The sequence below is a fragment of the Rhipicephalus microplus genome, chromosome 2 (genome assembly GCF_043290135.1).
Source record: "Rhipicephalus microplus isolate Deutch F79 chromosome 2, USDA_Rmic, whole genome shotgun sequence".
In the NCBI taxonomy this organism is placed as follows: domain Eukaryota; kingdom Metazoa; phylum Arthropoda; class Arachnida; order Ixodida; family Ixodidae; genus Rhipicephalus; species Rhipicephalus microplus.
The window spans coordinates 81,533,734-81,550,774 of NC_134701.1; the positions used below are offsets into that span (position 1 = coordinate 81,533,734).

General features: G+C 46.2%; 1 protein-coding gene across 4 annotated transcripts in view; it reads left to right on the forward strand.

The window, feature by feature from the left end:
- Gnptab (N-acetylglucosamine-1-phosphate transferase subunits alpha and beta) overlaps positions 1-17,041 on the forward strand; it is a 95,479-nt gene that overhangs the window by 44,357 nt on the left and 34,081 nt on the right. For all 4 annotated transcript variants that reach the window (XM_075886594.1, XM_075886591.1, XM_075886592.1 and 1 more), the window contains exon 16: positions 6,037-6,272. In XM_075886594.1, coding sequence (XP_075742709.1) covers positions 6,037-6,272 — 236 coding nt within the window. The remainder of the gene's footprint in view (positions 1-6,036; positions 6,273-17,041) is intronic.

Consider the following 17,041-nt stretch of genomic DNA (forward strand, 5'->3'; position numbering starts at 1 on the left):
TCATGTTTTAGAATACCTTTTCTAACTTTTTTTCTTGGTTTATAAATGTTATAATTTTAACAGCTACCGTGTTGGCAGTGTTTCTTGTAAAAGTGGGTGGCTTTGAAAAATGTTTGCTATATGTGGACACACTGTCAATGAGTAGCATAGCGAAATTGTAATTGCGCCGAAATATGGTTACTATAATCGATACATTGTTATAGCTGGGATCGTTAGATGTGGATTTGACTGTATAAGCTCGCCAACTGCCGTTTGCCCTAAAAGTTTTTTCTTATTTTTGTCTCATCTTGTTCCACATCTTCATAAGCATTCCTCAACCTTCTGTCTTTTGCCGTTATGAGTATGCAGATCTCTGCATCCAAGTTTCCGCAAAGACAGTGGAAGCACATCGCAGTAATACAGTACACGCTTATAGTAGCAGACTGCAGTAATTCAATGCAAAATGTTTATTACCCCCAAATTCTGTTTTCATCTAAATTAGGGCTTCAGTATATTGCGAACTATTGGTAATTTGCGTATGCTCCTAATCTTTATTAGCTTAAACTTGGAGACCGTTAAAGAAGTTCGGTAAAAGCTAGAAGTTACGTGAATGACATACCGTATTTACTCGAGTAATGAACGCATCCCCCCACCTTGGTCCTTGAAAAAAGAAAAAAAAAATGTATCTGTTCATTTTATTTTGGTGTGATAGCCAGTGCTGTTGACAATCGAAACAACCTTAATTCAAGCCATTGTATCTCAAAATAACGACACAATAAAAGTCAAAGCATAGCTTCACAACCATGCTAAGCAGTTGCGAACAGCGCGAACGTGAACGACGTCAGTATAGATTTAAAAGTTGCTCTTTTTGTAGAAGAGTGCGGTCTGTTGAATGCAGGAGAAACCTCTTTGCTTATAGCGGCACACAAGCACAGCGGCACGAGAACAAGGCAAAAAAATTGGCAGATTCCACGTACAGTGGGAATCGATCATATGCGAAGCACGAATAAGAAATGTTGATAATTCACTTTAATATCAGCACAACTATACGAGGTCGAGGTAAATGATGCCGTACATGACTTCGGTGTCACGATTATCTTGTTTGAATGTGTCGTTTACCTTCATCATCAATTCACGTCACGTTATACTAAATTTAGTATATGTGGAGCTAGTGAAACGGCCGCGAGCACGCTATGAGCATGGTATGTTGTCATGTTCTTACATGACACGCATGTCAGCATTATCATGCATTGCACCAGTCATATATATCATCATCCATTGATGTCACGAAACACCAAATTTGGTGTATGTGGAGCTATCAAAGCGGCCGCGAGCGCACCATGAAGGGCCCAATATAATCGAATGTAGCGTTGAAGCGCGCGCACGCTGGACACAGAGACGCTACGTTAGCAAAATGCGAGCACTCTATAGTCTAACGCCATGTGCTACCAGCGTCCGTCGGCGTGGCCCGACGGCAACCGGGGCGAAATGTGACATGCTGCATTTCGCGCTGATGCGTTACCCCGACAACACTGCACCTCCCTTTTTCTGTGATGGAGGGATGCCGGACGCTCTGAAACGCGCATGCATTATAGCCACGGAGAGCGGCATGCGCCTGCGAGTATTTGACACGACCAGCGCCTGTCAGCGTAACGCGACAAAGTGAACGCCGCGAGCACGTGCACCGCGTCATGTCGAAATGTATTGCACCTTGGCTGTGGCATGTAGTCATGTTCTCACATGACACGCATCTCATATGATTACCATGTTTGCACCAGTCACATACATTTGTCATCGATTGGCGTTACCGTAATACCAAATTTGGCATATGTGAAACTAGCGAAACGGCTGTGAGCACATCATTAGTGTGTGATGTAGTCATGTTGTTACATGACACGCATCTCATGTTTATCATGCTTGCACCTGTATCATACCTTCGTCATCCATTCACGTCTCGTAATTACCGAATTTGGTATAAGTGAAGCTAGCGAAATGGCCGCCAGCGCATCATAAGCGTGGCATGTAGTCATGTTGTTACATGACACGGCTTCTCATGACTATCATGTTTGCACCAGTCACATACCTTCGTCATACATTCACATACCGTAATACCAAATTGGGTATATGTGACGCTAGCAAAACGACCGCGAGTGCATCATTAGCGTGGCATGTAGTCATGTTGTTACATGACACGCTTGTCATGATTTTCATGTTAGGGTCTGTCGCTTGTGTTCGCCTTGCAATCATGTCATACCATACCAGTTTTGCAACATGCCATGTGAACGAAACCACCGCAAGAGCTGCAGGACCACAAAATGTAAATCATGACATTTGTGACATACATGTCATGATTTTCATGTTATGACTAGTCAAATATGTTTTTTATTCAGTCATGTTATGCCATACCAAGTTTGGTACAGTCGAAACCCGCAATAGCGAAATCGTCGGGGAAACCGAAAAATTTCGTTTTCGCAAGATTTTCGTTGCCGTGAGTATGAGACATAAAGACAGTGATACGGCGAGCAGAACGAAAATTTATTGCCAGAAGTCGGTCAACTTACTTTGCTTACCCTTGCCATGCAATAACTTCAAAGTTCTGCCTTCGCACTGGAAAAAGTGGTCCATTGCTACGTTGTCGTCATGTGCGCCGAAGGAGCGAAGGGTGTCCTGCGCACCCAAAGCATCCCGCGGGCTGTTTCGAATGTGCTAGCGCGTCGTTCCTGCCCGGAGTCTCGCTGTCAGCGAAGTTAGGGCTAAGACCGACTCCGATGACGCGCCGCGCTCGTAGACCGTGCGCCCGCTCGTAGTAATCTGATCGTGCATCCGGGTTGGCCACTCGCTGTAACCGTCAAAATATACATTGGTTCAATGGCACAAAATCGCACTTACAATGAACGTCTCCGAGCGCCACTGACCGGTTACAGCGGAGTCAGCAGTCTGCCGACTTCCCGGGAAACCAATTTCGACCACCGATCGGGCATCGGCGAGGTGCCCATACATTCTTATTGTTAAACGCTGATTCTGCCTCTGCGCCTCTCTAGTTTCTGCTCTCCCTGACCGCTTTTTGTAACGCACCCCTCCGTCCTTTGTCCCCCCGCTACTCTGAGCACCCCGCATCGCCAGGCGAGGCCTGTGTTTTCACACTGCCACCTATCTTTCGAAGACCGGTCCGCCACGTACCCTGTTTTTGATCGCTGGTACTGTCGTTGGCGTCACAGGACTGGAGTGACTAGACCATTTGCCAACATCGTCGGCCACCGACTGTATTCGATAGTCTGCGTATAGTGCACGCGCGTACACTACCCCAGCGACTCTGATAATTTGCGATTCGTTTCGTGTTTAGGACTTGTTCTCGCTCACTTTGCACTCGGCTCCTTCCGCGCGTGTGCAGAAGTGCAAAAACAGCTGTTAATTTGCGCGGAATGAGTCACGAAATATCGAAGTTCGTGAAGCCACGCAAACCCGCCGGCACAACAAAACGATTTTTGATCACGGCCGCCGATTCTTCGAATGCCGCCGCGTGCACCGAACGAGGCGGCCATGCTTTGACTTCAGCGGGCGCTGGCACTCTTTTCAAATTTTTCTACGTGCGCGTTTCGCGGACCTTTCAAGCAAGCTACTTAACCTGCCTCCTTCCCGTGAGTTTTGGTTTTCAAGGTCGCCCTCCCCCCGCACTCTCCCCTCATTTTATCGCATGGAGGAAAGAGCCTTTCATTCCTCTGTGCTTTATCGCAACTCCTTGCCCTTATCTCGTAAGTCTGTTCTCCTCTCTTGATCAGAACCCCTTCGCCCAACTCCACCGCTCTGCGACACCCGCCACGCTGGCTTGAATTAGTTTCGTTTTCCGGCTGGAAATGCACCCAGAGCTGTTCCACGCGTGTGTGCGTCTTGCTCGCTCTTGGTGTGCTTGTGTGGTCATGATGGCCAACGGGAGGACTAGCACGCTTTTTCGGGCCGCTCAATAAAACGTCAAAAGTGTGACTGCTTCGCTTGAGCGTAATCCGCATGTTAGGTGCTGCGTTGCGGAGCGCTTGCTCATAGCTGTTGACCACCTGGCAGCCAACTTGTTGCTTCGGGCTTCTCGGTATTCAGCCGTGGATATGGTGAATATTTCGTGAGCGGTGGTGACAGCTACATGTGCGCAAACCTATTTTCGCGAGGCCGACTTCGTCGATCGTTGGGCCCGATGCCGAGCCTGAAGCTTCCGAACAGGACCACTAAGGCGGCGATTTGTGGCAGCCCGTCGTTGACTCCGACATGGGAGAGCGGGTGCGATATCTGTTGCGATGATTTAATCACGGCCGATGATGATGCCGACACTGTGGAACCATGCACGGATGGGGGAATTGTGAATGAAGTACGTGGCGAGAGCGATTTGGAGCAATCGGATTGCGAAAACGACGAAGCTTTGGAGCCAGCGCCTCATGCAGCTTATGCCACGGGCCTCGGCGAAGGAGCAGCCTGCCGTTTTAATGCCGTTTTAAATGAACTCGAGACCGCCCTTATCGTTTTTGCTCTTCGAAACACGTGCATCACGGACTTTTTGGGGCAAAAAAGTTTGTGTTTTCACTTGCAACTTTTTTAAAAGCTGTGTTTCATTTACTACGAACTTCAGGATACAGCAAACGGATGCCGCGTCATGCTCAGGTTCGCTATAAGTGGGCTTGACTGTATAACTCTCATGCCTTTTTTCTTCTGCCTAATGAATTCTGCCCTCAAACTGATGTCAACATTCCTGAAAAAAAGGGGGGTACATTACCCGAGTAAATATGGTATTTGTGCGGCAGTTGTACACCGTACTGGACACATTACATCTTGCTCTGTGAAGATATTTGGGTGCTAACTGGTAACAAATGGCAGTTTCTTCACTTGCTAGACTTTTTAGTGACCAACAATGGCTTTTCAGCTGTATTATTGTGATTGTGACCACCCACGCTGCCATGCTTGCTGCCAAGCTAGTCGGTGCACATTGCCGTGACGAATCGCAGAAGCATCAGTTGTAATTAGCCATTAACCCAGAACAATGGACACTGACATTCAAGTATGCTGTCTCACATTTGTGTTCTTAGGCAAGTGACAGCCACTGCTGAACCTTCAGCATTAAAGAGGCCGGAACGTTGATGCAAGCTCAACTTATTGCATACTGTGGTTCACTACTGAAGCTTAGTGTGAAAATAGGAGTTATAGTCTTGGTGGCCATATCTGGATGACTCAAAGTGCCAGAACACATGGAAAATCGAACACATGAAACAATGGGAATCACTTGACCTCATTGCATTCTTCACAGAGTGGATGCTGTGAATAGCACCTCAGGTTGCTTTTTCTTCAGATTGATGAAATTAAAAATACTTTCTAAACAATTATGCATTTTGCATTCTGTTGGTAAGTATAATTTTCTTCGAAACACTTTGCACTAGAGCTTTGGATGATGTGAAGTAGGCTTTGTGGCCTCCTTGGAAATCGCTCAGCTTTGAACAAATGGCAGTATGGGGATTGGAGTTCCTAACAGAGTATCACTACTGAAAACTCTTCTCTTGTATATTCGCTCTTAGTAAAAGAAGTTGTGTCACACTTTCTGTAAGTCATCAGAAGTTGTGTACAGTGAGCTAGCTACCACATGTGTGCATCACTGTAGTGTAGCACCTTATACAAATATCCTCTGGGCAGCAAAAATGTTCCATTGTTTTGTCTGTGTAACCAACATATAGTCTAATACACAGGCAGGTACGGTGAAGTCAGATCTTGCAAGGTGGGGTAGGCAAGATCGGTAATGCATATGCTATGGCAAGCATCTGATCATTTTTATATCAGTAGACCATGAGTGCTTTATACAGTACCGTGCTTGAGGTCTAACACTTTGTCTTAGCATTCAAAAATATAGCAGCTAGTTTGGTTGCTCTTCAAAAATGCTGATTGTACTACTGCCATTTACATTTTCCTAATGTTGCCCTCCGGAGCCTGGATTTGTTGTCTACTGCCTTTTAAAGTTACAGCTGTTGTCGTGTGACTTACACAGTGAATTCTGTCTTCAATGTTGGCACCTGTCTTACGAAACAGGATTGGTAACCCTGAAAGGCTTTCGCAAACGCAAGTCCCAGCTGATTGAGCAGTACATGAGAAATGCCACCTTGGTTGGAGACCATGACATTGACCTCGTCTTCCGGCGAAAGGGTGCCACTAATGCTGCTGCAGCCAACGAGACCATGCTTCGGCCACCTCAACGAGCGCTGCTTGGTCTTCAGGAGGGCTGGTTGCCATGGGAGAAGCAGAACGTGTTTGGTGCCTTGGTGAAGGTGAGGGTGACTGTGGCATTCGATGTAGACTGTTGATGAAGAGGGAGAATTAGCATTAAACCTAAGAGTAATTCAAAGCTGGAGATAAGACTGTCACACTTCGTGCATGGGATTCAGCCACCAGAAATATGCTGAGTATGTCCCCTGGTGCGGCGAATGTCTGTTGTTGTCCGGAGACAGGGTCGAGAGCTAACAGAATACAAAAAAAAGTCTGTTCCTTATTTATACAGTTGGAAACACTTGGCTTGTTATTTACGAGTATGGTCATTTAGGTTAATAATAATAAGCTAGCACTTCAGTACAAGCAGCACATGCAGTAGTGAGTGTTCAGAAAGTTCAAATATCCCCTGATATTTTCCTGTGCTTGTTCTCAGTGCACAGTTCACTGCATAACTTTAAAGTGATTCTCGACACTTGTCGAAGGAACAGAAAAACCTGCAAGCGAAGCGAAAAACGTGTTTTTCTCCACAAAGCTGTCAAAAGTAAACACAGCCAAATGTGTTGAAAACAAGTGTGATGTCGCTGCTGTGTACATCAGCCAACATTAGTGCCAGAGTATACAAAGGTTTTCAGCTCCCAGCAATTCCACATGGATGTATATTCAGATGTTCAGGCACTGCTATACTGATTTTCTAGTGTATAACTCGCACCTTCGAATGCAAATCATGCAAAAATAATAAATAATATTTAGAAATGTTTGTGTGTTGTCGTGAAGCCAACTTGCAACCCAAAATTTGCACTGTATATATGGTAAATGCTATTAAATTTTTATGTTGAATGCTGTGATACATCGAACTAATTGCCACTTTTTTGAGAGTTCAACGTATGTGTGCTTGACTGTATTAGTTTCAAACTATGTTAGAGATAATTTGCTCTAAATCGCTTGTCCAAGATACATAGGTACAAAAGTGACACCGCTCAAAGTATCATTAAATGCAGTGATCCCACTTTTGCGTGAAATGCGCCAAGGTGCGCCAAATCAGATTTACTGCACCATTCTGATAATATCAATGGAAATAGCGCCAAACTGCGTCAATGTTGGATTTGGAAGCGTCTTTCACCAGCAATAGCCACGCCAGCATGTCATGTGCATCTTGCGCATCTTGATCTTGCGGTCAGCAAAGTCACAATCACATACTTATTATACTGAATAAACAGTGGTAGCACGTGCCTCCTAAAATCCACGATCCTATGTTTGGTTTCAACGCAACTTCTGTAGTGCAAGTCTGTTTAACGGCGAAACGCGCTGCGCAGGCGCTCAGAATATCTGGTCCAATCGGTAGCATGAAATGTGGCGGCAATTCATTGGAGGACGTCGTACGTTCCAGGAATGCTGCTGATAGCTCAATTGAAGAGTTGTGTGGCATATAATAAAGCAATTTTCATGAAGAAGTATTTCTTCGCGAACTTCGACGACTTTGAGCGTATCTATCTATGTATCTAGCCGCCTACGGCTTTTTGCTCTCCTGGTTGTTTCGATGATGGTATCGATACCAAAATTGTTATGGCATAAAATGACTGTATGACAAGCATAATTGACTAGTCATAGCATGACAATCAAGATATGTATGTCATGAATGTCATGATATACATTTCATAGTCTTGCTGCTCTTGCGGTGGTTTCGTTCACGTGACATGTTGCAAAACTGGTATGGTATCACATGACTGCGTAGCAAACATAAGCGACAGACCCTATCAGGAAAATCATGACGTGTGTGTCATGTAACGACATGACATGCCGCACTTATGATGCGCTTGAGGCCGTTCCGTAAGCTTCGCATATACCAAATTTGGTATTACAGGACGTGAATGGATGTCGAAGGTATGTGAATCAATGCAAACATGACAATCATGAGATGCGTGTCATATAAAACATGACTACATGCATGCTCATGATGCGCTCGCAGCGGTTTCGCTAATTTCACATACACCAAATTTGGTATTATGGGACGTAAAGAGATGACGAAGGTGTGTGACTGGTGCGACCATAATAATCATCAGGTGCGCGTCATGTAAAAACATGACTACGTGCCATGCCCATTATATGCTCGTGGCTGTGTCGCTAGCTTCACATATACCAAGTTTGGTATTAGGTGATGCAAACGGACAACATAGGTGAATGACAGGTGCAAACATGAAAATCATGACATGCATGTCACATAACATCATGTCTACATGCCACACTTATGCTGCGCTTGCAGTAGTTTCGCTAGCCTCACATAAGGTAAATTTGGTATTGCGTCATGTAAATGAATAAAGAAGGTATGTGACTGGTGCAAACATAATAATCACGTGAATCGTTTCATGTAAGAACATGACTACTTGCCACACTCAAGGCGCCAATCCACTTCGACGTGACCTGGTGTGCATGCGCGCTGGCGTTAATTTCGTCGCATGACGCCGGTGATGCCACGCCAGGCGCCGATCTGTTTGCCATATACTCGCAGGCGCGTGCTGCGCTGCGTTGCTTTGACGCATGCGCGTTTGAGCACGCCTGACATCCCTCCGTCACGAAGAGAGGCAAATGCAGTAGTGTTGGGGTGATGTCATTGGCGCTAAATGCAGCATGTCGCATTTCGCGGCGGTTGTCGCTGGGCTGCGCCGACGGACACTGATCGCGCCTGGTTCGCCTGGAGTCAGACTATAGAGTGCTCGCATTTTGCTAGCGTAGCGTCGCTGCGCTTAGCGTGCGCGTCACAATTACCTCGGAGTATATGGGGCCCTTCATGATGCGCTGACGGCCGTTTTGCTAGCTCTACATGTACAAAATTCGGTGTTACGTGACGTCAATAGATGACGAAGGTATATGACTGCTGCAAACATGATAATCATGACACGCTTGTCATGTAAGAACATGAAAACATACCCCGCTCATGATGCGCTCCTGGCTGTTTCACTAGCTACAGATATTTCAAATTCGGTATCACGTGACGTGAATAGACGGCGAAGGTAAATGACATGTCCAAACATGATAATCATGATATGCTTGTCATGTTAAGCTTGACTACATGCTACGCTCATAGCGTGCTCGTGGCCGTTTCGCTAGTTCCAAATATATGAAATTTGGTATTACGTGACGTGAATAGACGACAAAAGTAAATGACACGTGCAAACATGATATCATGACATGCGTGTCATGTAAAACTTGACTACATGCTACGCTAATGCTGCATGCTACATGCTACGCTAAAGTGCCGAAGGTCATGAAACACACGTGATCTCTCCCCCCCCCCCTCAGAGCCTTCCTCGGGATGGGAAGAAAGAATGCAACTGCAGCATGCAACAAATCTTCGCTAGTTCGCTTGTACTGGACGGTTTCTAATAATGTTTGCGGCGGTGAATTCGTGAGGCAAGAAGCATCTTTAGTGAATTCATTCCATGGTTACTTGAACATGTGTTGCAGGATCTGTTTAAGTTAACCCATTACCCTCAGATCAATTCCTCATTTTATTAAGCTTGAAAGCTTGTTATGACAGCTTGTATGCTGTATGTATAATAAATTTTAAAATGTTATGTAATTCACAGGTTATCTTCCGCATTCTACTAAAAGTCAAATCCTGCTACTACTCAAAGTTGTTTCGACTTCCTTTGAATGAAAAAAGAATGCATTGCATGGAGGTTCTATTTCAATTAAAAAAAATATTGTGCAGGTTAGTTTGGTCATGATAAATATGCCCATTTTTTTATATGTCATATATACCATTCAAGTTCGATTTGAAATTATTCAACCAAAATCAATATGCGCCTTGAATTTCCTTCGAACAAAATATTTACTATTCGCACAAGCTTAATTTTTGGTAAGATTTGTCATGGCTGGTGAAATTTTAAATTCACGCTGACTTATGAAGTGATGGCGCATGATTTGTGCATTTTGTGACAAAAACCAAAACAAGTTTCTAGAAAAAGTAGCGTTGCGCTTGCAGGAAAGTTCTTCCTACTTTAGCAATTCAGCATACCACCAATAGCGTTGTATGGCATGTGGGCTAAGGAATGGGCTAATTAATAAAGCCGTGGCTTGGCTTAGCTTGCAGGACTTCGTACTTGAATGTTGTCTGCTGCAGTGGTGCAGTGGAGAACGTGCTTGGCTGCTGACCTGAAGGTCGCGGGTTTGTTTCGTGGAGGAGAAATGGTAAAGGCTCGTTTACTGTGCGATGTGAGTGCACATTAAAGAACACCAGATAGTCGAAATTCTCGGAGCCCTCTAGTATGGCGTTTCTCGTAATCATATTTTAGCGATGTTGAAGGACTCGGGAGTATAAGAAAATGTATTTATTAAAAGAGCAAACCTGTGCTCACAACTCAGTGACTGTGGTCGTAGAACTACACGTCAGTCGAACACCAAAGATGACCTTCAGCCTCTTCTTCCTTGTTTGCGCGAGATCTCCCGAGTGCGTGGCACATATAAGCCAGGTTGAGCTGGGTGTTTGTGCCGTTATCGTTTCTGCACAGCACAACACAACGAACGTGTATGTCCCTGTGCGCGCGGTGATGGATGCGTTGTTTTAATGCAGGCAAGGAGCTGTGGCATAATCCGCTTCTCATATGCATCGTCTTGATGCGTGAGGCAATGAATGAATTCCTGGTAGGCGTCACTTGTTTTTCGATGATATTTCATAGTAAGGCTTCATCCGAACTACATGTACCACCTTTGTAGGGTTGCAGCGTCTTGGGCTCCCGTGTAAAGCGGATTTGGCTTGGCAAGTCACATCACTTACACGCAGAGTACTTCTTAAGGCCTGAAGTATCAGCTAAGAAGATTTTAAGAGAGTCCGGTGCGATGCACTGGGGTCCATGTTTATACTTTGTCACCAGGCTGACAATGTGCTTCAGTACGACGCTGATTGTGCTGGTAGGAGTCGATATGCTGTTGGTGGCATGTTCTGTATTTCGCCGTCTGTCGTTCTTCCTCCGCTCTTTGCAAGAAGTTGTCTAGATCGGGTGGATTGCTTCGTTCATCATTTAGTGGTAACATGGCAGCGAGTGGAGTGGTGACTGTTTGGCCGAGTACAAGTTCAAATGGTGTCACTCGCATTGTTTCTTGAATGGCTGTATTATATGGGAACATGATTTAGGGCAATATTTCATCCCATAGTTTATGCTCAACGTCGACATGCATTAAAAGCATATCAGTCAGAGTTCTGTTCAGGCACTCCGTTAGGCTATTTGTTTGAGGATGCTATGCTGTAGTTCTTCTGTGATCTGTATTGGTCATTCACATCAGACATTTCATTAGGTCTACAGTAAAAGCTGTTCCAGGATCTGTAATTATAAGGATGTGTGCACTATGACTGAGGACTATGTTGTTAATGAAGAGCTTTGCAACTTCAAGTGCTGTTGCACTGTACAGAGAGTCAGTCTCACCCTAACGAGTGAGATAGTTCCAGGCTACGACTATCCACTTCTTGCCTGCAGTCGATGCTGGAAAAGGCCTTAGGAGATCCATACTGACTTGCTGGAATGGGGCATCTGGCGATTCCATTGGCTGAAGTTTCACATATGAAGTTTTCCGTCTTTGACACTCACAAGAACTTTTCGCATAGCGCTGAACTGATGCTAACAGCTTTGGCCAGTAGTATTTTAGAAGAATTCCGGTGATTGTACGGATGACTCCCATATGTCCATATGTTGGCTCATCATGATATGCATGCAGGAATCTCGTCTGGTAAAGATGCAGGTACAACTTGTAAAAACTTGTCACTGTTGGGCTTGAGGTTCCTCTTGTAAAGGACCCCTTCTCGAAGACCGAACGAAGGGAGCCATCTAAATAAAGTACGTGGGGCTTTAACGTTGAATCCTTGGAGACGCTGTATAAGCGGCAGCAAATCTGGCTAGTTTTGGTGTTGGTGAGTGATTTCTGATGCCTGGACGATGCCTATAAATGGGAAGTCTTCTTCCTCTGGCTCACTTGTGTCCACTGGTGTGCGTGACAGGCAATTGGCATCACTGTGGTTTTTCCCAGATTTGGATACCACAGTAACATCATACTCTTGTAGCCTAATGCTCTATCTTGGTAGTCAGCCAGAGGGATCCTTAGGATTCACCAGCCAGCACAGGCGGTGGTGGTCACTGACTGCTCGGAATAGTCTACCGTAGAGGTACGATCGAAATTGACTTATGACTCAGATGACCACGAGACACTTTTCAGTTGCAGAGTAGTTTTTCTCAGCTTTTGAAAGCTTGCGGCTGGCATACGCTAGCACTTTTTTTTTTTTGACTAATTTGCCACTGGGCTAGAATGACTTCGAAGCCGACAGTTTATTTCCTCCACCTCGACTAGCTTCAACACTAGCTAAGGAGGGAAGATGACTGCATTGGTAAAAACCACGTTACCAAATACTACATGCAAAGGGATAGGTTCTCCGCGTGTGACACTCTCTCCCATGCCAGGTCGTGCTGCCTCCGTCGGCAGCCGTTCTCACGCTCGAGCCCCGTCAGCTCTCTCATTAAATGTTGCTTCGTAGAAGCCTCCCTAAGAGCGGTGAGTACACCGTTGGGCTCCGTGCGCTTACCAGGTGTGCATGCAACAGCGAGGCGCCCCGACATCCTAACAGCACTGGGTAATTACATACAGCGGGGGAGGTTATGCTCGTCTCCCTGCTGCCACTATGTCTCGGTCAGTCCAGTGGTCGCGTCCCCGCGTCATTCTCGATGGCACGCGTGCATGCCAACAATGGCTTAAACTCAGACGGTGGCGCCTGACCTGCCTCTTGCCAGACGCTTTTCCGAGTAAGCCTTCTCCTTCCAGTCCCGAACGGGGGTGACTTTGACGGCTCCGCTCGTGAACCGTGCGAACGAAGGAGTTTCCTTTTTTTCCTGTGCTCGGGGTCTTCCACAATCGCCTTCGCGGAACCGATCGGCTTCGCTAGTTCACGGGTTGGGAACTGGCTACGCGCTTTACATCAGCCGCATTAATTGCGCTACATTGGTGCCTCATACTAACTCCGACAATACTCGCATCAGTGTGAACTTCGGTTTTGGCAGTCTCATCGAAGTAGGCGAGGATCGGAGAGGCTTGCAGGCGTGTTCTTAACTCATCAAAGGCTTCGTGTTGTTCACTTTCTCACATAAAGGGAACGTCGTCTTTTGTTAGATTAGTAAGTGGTTCAGCAATGTATGAAAAATTTTCGACAAATCGCGTATAGTATGGGCATAAACCGAGGAAGCGATGTACTGACTTCTTGTCTTTGGGTGTCGGGAACTTCGCGACATCAGCTATCTTTTCGGGATCTGGACGAACGCCTTCGGAGCTGATGTCGGTTCAAGGAATCGCAGCTCTTCGAAGCTGAGGTGGAATTTTCCTGGTTTGACGGTCAAGTCTGCTGAACTGATGGCCTTCAATACTGTGCGGAGTTGCACTAGATGTCAGTAAATGTAGCGGAAAATACGACGTCATCCAAGTACACCAAGCAAGACTGCCATTTCAGTCCTGCGAGATTAGCATCCATAATTCTCGGAAACGTCTCTGACGCTGTGCACAGGCCAAATGGAAGTGCTTTAAGTTTGAAGAGGCTGTCTGCGGTTACTAATGCTGTCTTTTCACGGTCCCGCTCATCCACCTCAATTAACCAATATCCGCTCTTGAGATCAAAGGAAGAGAAAAATTTTGTACTCCGTAGCCGGTCGAGTGTATCATCAATACCTGGCAGAGGGTATACGTCCCGTTTGGTTACGCTGTTCAGTTTACGATAGCCTATGCAGAAGAAAGGGTGTTGTTATTTTTTTTTTAACAAGCACTACGGGAGGCGCTCATGGACTGCTGGAAGCCTGGATCATGTCATCTGAAAGCATCTCTTCCACTTGTTCCTTGATCACGTCTTTTTTCTTTTCTGATACTGAATATGGGTGCTGGCATACTGGTCTCGTGGCTTCTTCTGTTATAATCCTGTGTTCCGTAATAGCTGTGTGTGGCACCTTTGAGTAGGTTGAGAAGCAGTTCGTTTGTTTGTTGAGAAGTAGGTTGAGAAGCACAATCGTTTGTTTTGATTTTCTCAGAGTCTATGGTTGACGTTAACTGGTGCGTCAACGTTGCAGGTCTCTCATGGAGTGGTTGGTGTTGTCGCTAAGCTGCATAGTTTGGTCGTCATGCAGAATTTGTGGGAATAGGGGATAGCCATACTTTGCGCGATGTGTTGACATTCATTACCAAATTTCGCAAGGAAGACATTTGCATGGCCATTTGTTGAGTGATCAAAACCCCTCGCCACACGTATTCTTTTAAGAAGAGCCCTATATTTTCATCTGCTACTCCTTTGTGGTCACAAAATGCCTTATTTTCGATAAGCATTATTACACTACAGCGTGGTGGCACTGTGACGTCATCATCAACATTGCGCAGAGCAGTAAGACATCGCTTTTCTGATTTCTCCACCCTACATAGCATCTTCGGTCAAAAACGTTACACTGGATCTGCGCAGATTAATTATGGCTCTGTTGGCTTGCAGAAAGTCTATTCCCAATATAAGCTCCTTTGAACATTCTGGCAGTACGATGAATTTGGCAACTAAGTAAAGCCTCTTATTTCATGCCTTGAGGTGCATCTGCCAAGCGGCGTAATAGTGTGGCCACCTGCTGTGCGTATGTGTGCCCCACTCCATTTCGTCACAACCTTCTTCAGTTTCTATGCCAATTTTTGACTCATTACCGAATAATCAGGGCCGGTGTCAACTAAAGCACTCAGCTCGTATCCGTCTATTTTTAACTGCAAATCTGAAGTTATGTTTGCGCTGCTGCTCTTATCCTCTGAAAACATAGCATCGTCACCCTGAGACCGTGATGGAGGATCCTCGTTACTGTAGTTACCAGCGGCCTCACCTCAACAGGTCGCTTGCTTCAGTTTTCTAGGTGTAAGCTTGTAGAACGGTACCCAAGCCGTGTGGAAGATGCACGTGGGCTGGGTGATTGGCAACGCCTGGGCGATGGCGATCTCGGCTGATGTTGGCATGGAGTGAGTGGACTCTGGCCTGTGGACAGGTACTCTTCGATCTCCGCTGGCCGTTCACCGTTCGAGGGCATCATGTGTACAACGAAAAGCCACTCAATCCTGCCTGTCGGTAAGGGCAGAACCTGTATAGGTGACCTGCTTTCCCACAATGAAAACACAAAGGCCTACACTCAAGGTCACTCCAGATGTCACTTTTCTGGAGCCTTTGAGTCACGTAGCGAGCTACACTACGGGCGTGTGTGTAGCCGTTGGTTCCAGTGGACGAGGTGCGCTGCGTATCGTTGGTGGGTGAGGAGTGGCCGTCGCAACTGCTACATTGCTGTGTGCTGCTGGTTGTCTGAGCATTTCACAGTACGTTGGGATGCGTCGGATCGCTTTCGGCTCCCGCTACAGCTCGTGTATGATCTGCCTCAGTTCATCTCGTATTGCGTCGACGACAGACAGTGCTGCTTTAATGTGAGGTGCTTCCAACTTGCTGAGCTCTTTCCCGATCACTGATCTGATGAGTTCTCGGAGGGCTTCTATGTCATTTCGCAGGCCTCCAGAGAAGGCATTGGCAGCTGTGCAGTTTATGTCCCGATTGTAATGTCAAGCCCACAGTTCTTGTGTTTTCTCGATGGCTGTTGCTTCCGCATGAAGCTCCACAACTGTTCTTAGTGGGTGAACAGCGAGAACAGTGAATAGCTCTTGCTTCACCCCACACATGAGGTGGCGCAGCTTATCTTCAGGCATATTGGAATCTGCATGCTTGAATGGGCGAATCATGTCCTCGATGTACATTGCAACACTTTCGTTGGTGAGTTGGTTTCTGGTTTCAATAGCAGCCTGCGCCTTTTCTTTGCAATCGGTGCTAGCATAAGTAGCCAGAGCTTGTCGCCGAAATTCATCCTAGGTAGGCGAGAAGGTTTCACGTTTCGCATACCACATCTTTGTAAAGTCCTCCAAAGCAAAGTATACACGGCAGAGCTTCTCTCTCTCGTCCCAATCATTCAAACTTGCCACTCTCTCAAAGAGGTTCAGCCAATATTCTGCGTCTTTGTACGAGTTGCCATGAAATACTGGTGGCTGGTGAGGTTGATTGATCACCACATGTGCCGGTGTTACCTGGCTAGTCATGGTGGTGGCGTCCATTGACTAAGTTCCCCTCAGCATGGAGTGGACTGAGCTCTGGTGAGTCACCTTGAAGATGGCGACTGGCCCTCTGATGCACAGATGTCAGCTCCACAGGATCGGCTCGCTGGTGGTTGGGACTATGCTGTCTTGCACTCATAGCGATGTTGAAGGACTCGGGGGGGGGGGGGGGGGATAAAAACGTATTGATTGATTGATATATGGGGTTTATTGTCCCAAAACTACAATATGATGATGAGAAGCGCCGTAGTGGAGGGCTCCGGAAATCTCTACCACCTGGGGTTCTTTAACGTGTGCCCAAATCTGATCACACGGGTCTACAGCATTCCTGCCCCCATCGGAAAAAATGTATTTATTAGAAGGGCGCACCTGTGCCTACAGCTCAAAGTGACTATGGGTGTAGAACTACGCATCAGTCGAGCACAAAAGATGTCCTTGAGCCACCTCCTTCTTCCTTTGCGCAAGATATCCCGAGCGCGTGGCGTATATTAGCCGGGTCCAGCTGGGTGCTCGTGCCATCATCGTCTCTGCGTGGCACAATACGGTGTGTATGTGTGTCCCTGTGCACGCGATGTTGGATGCGTTGTTCAAATTCAGGCAAGATGCCGCGGCAATATCATGGTTTCGGCAAGTAAAACCTTACACATTATTGCTATGATACTTGAATGCACTTCAAAATTTCAATCACATGCTACGA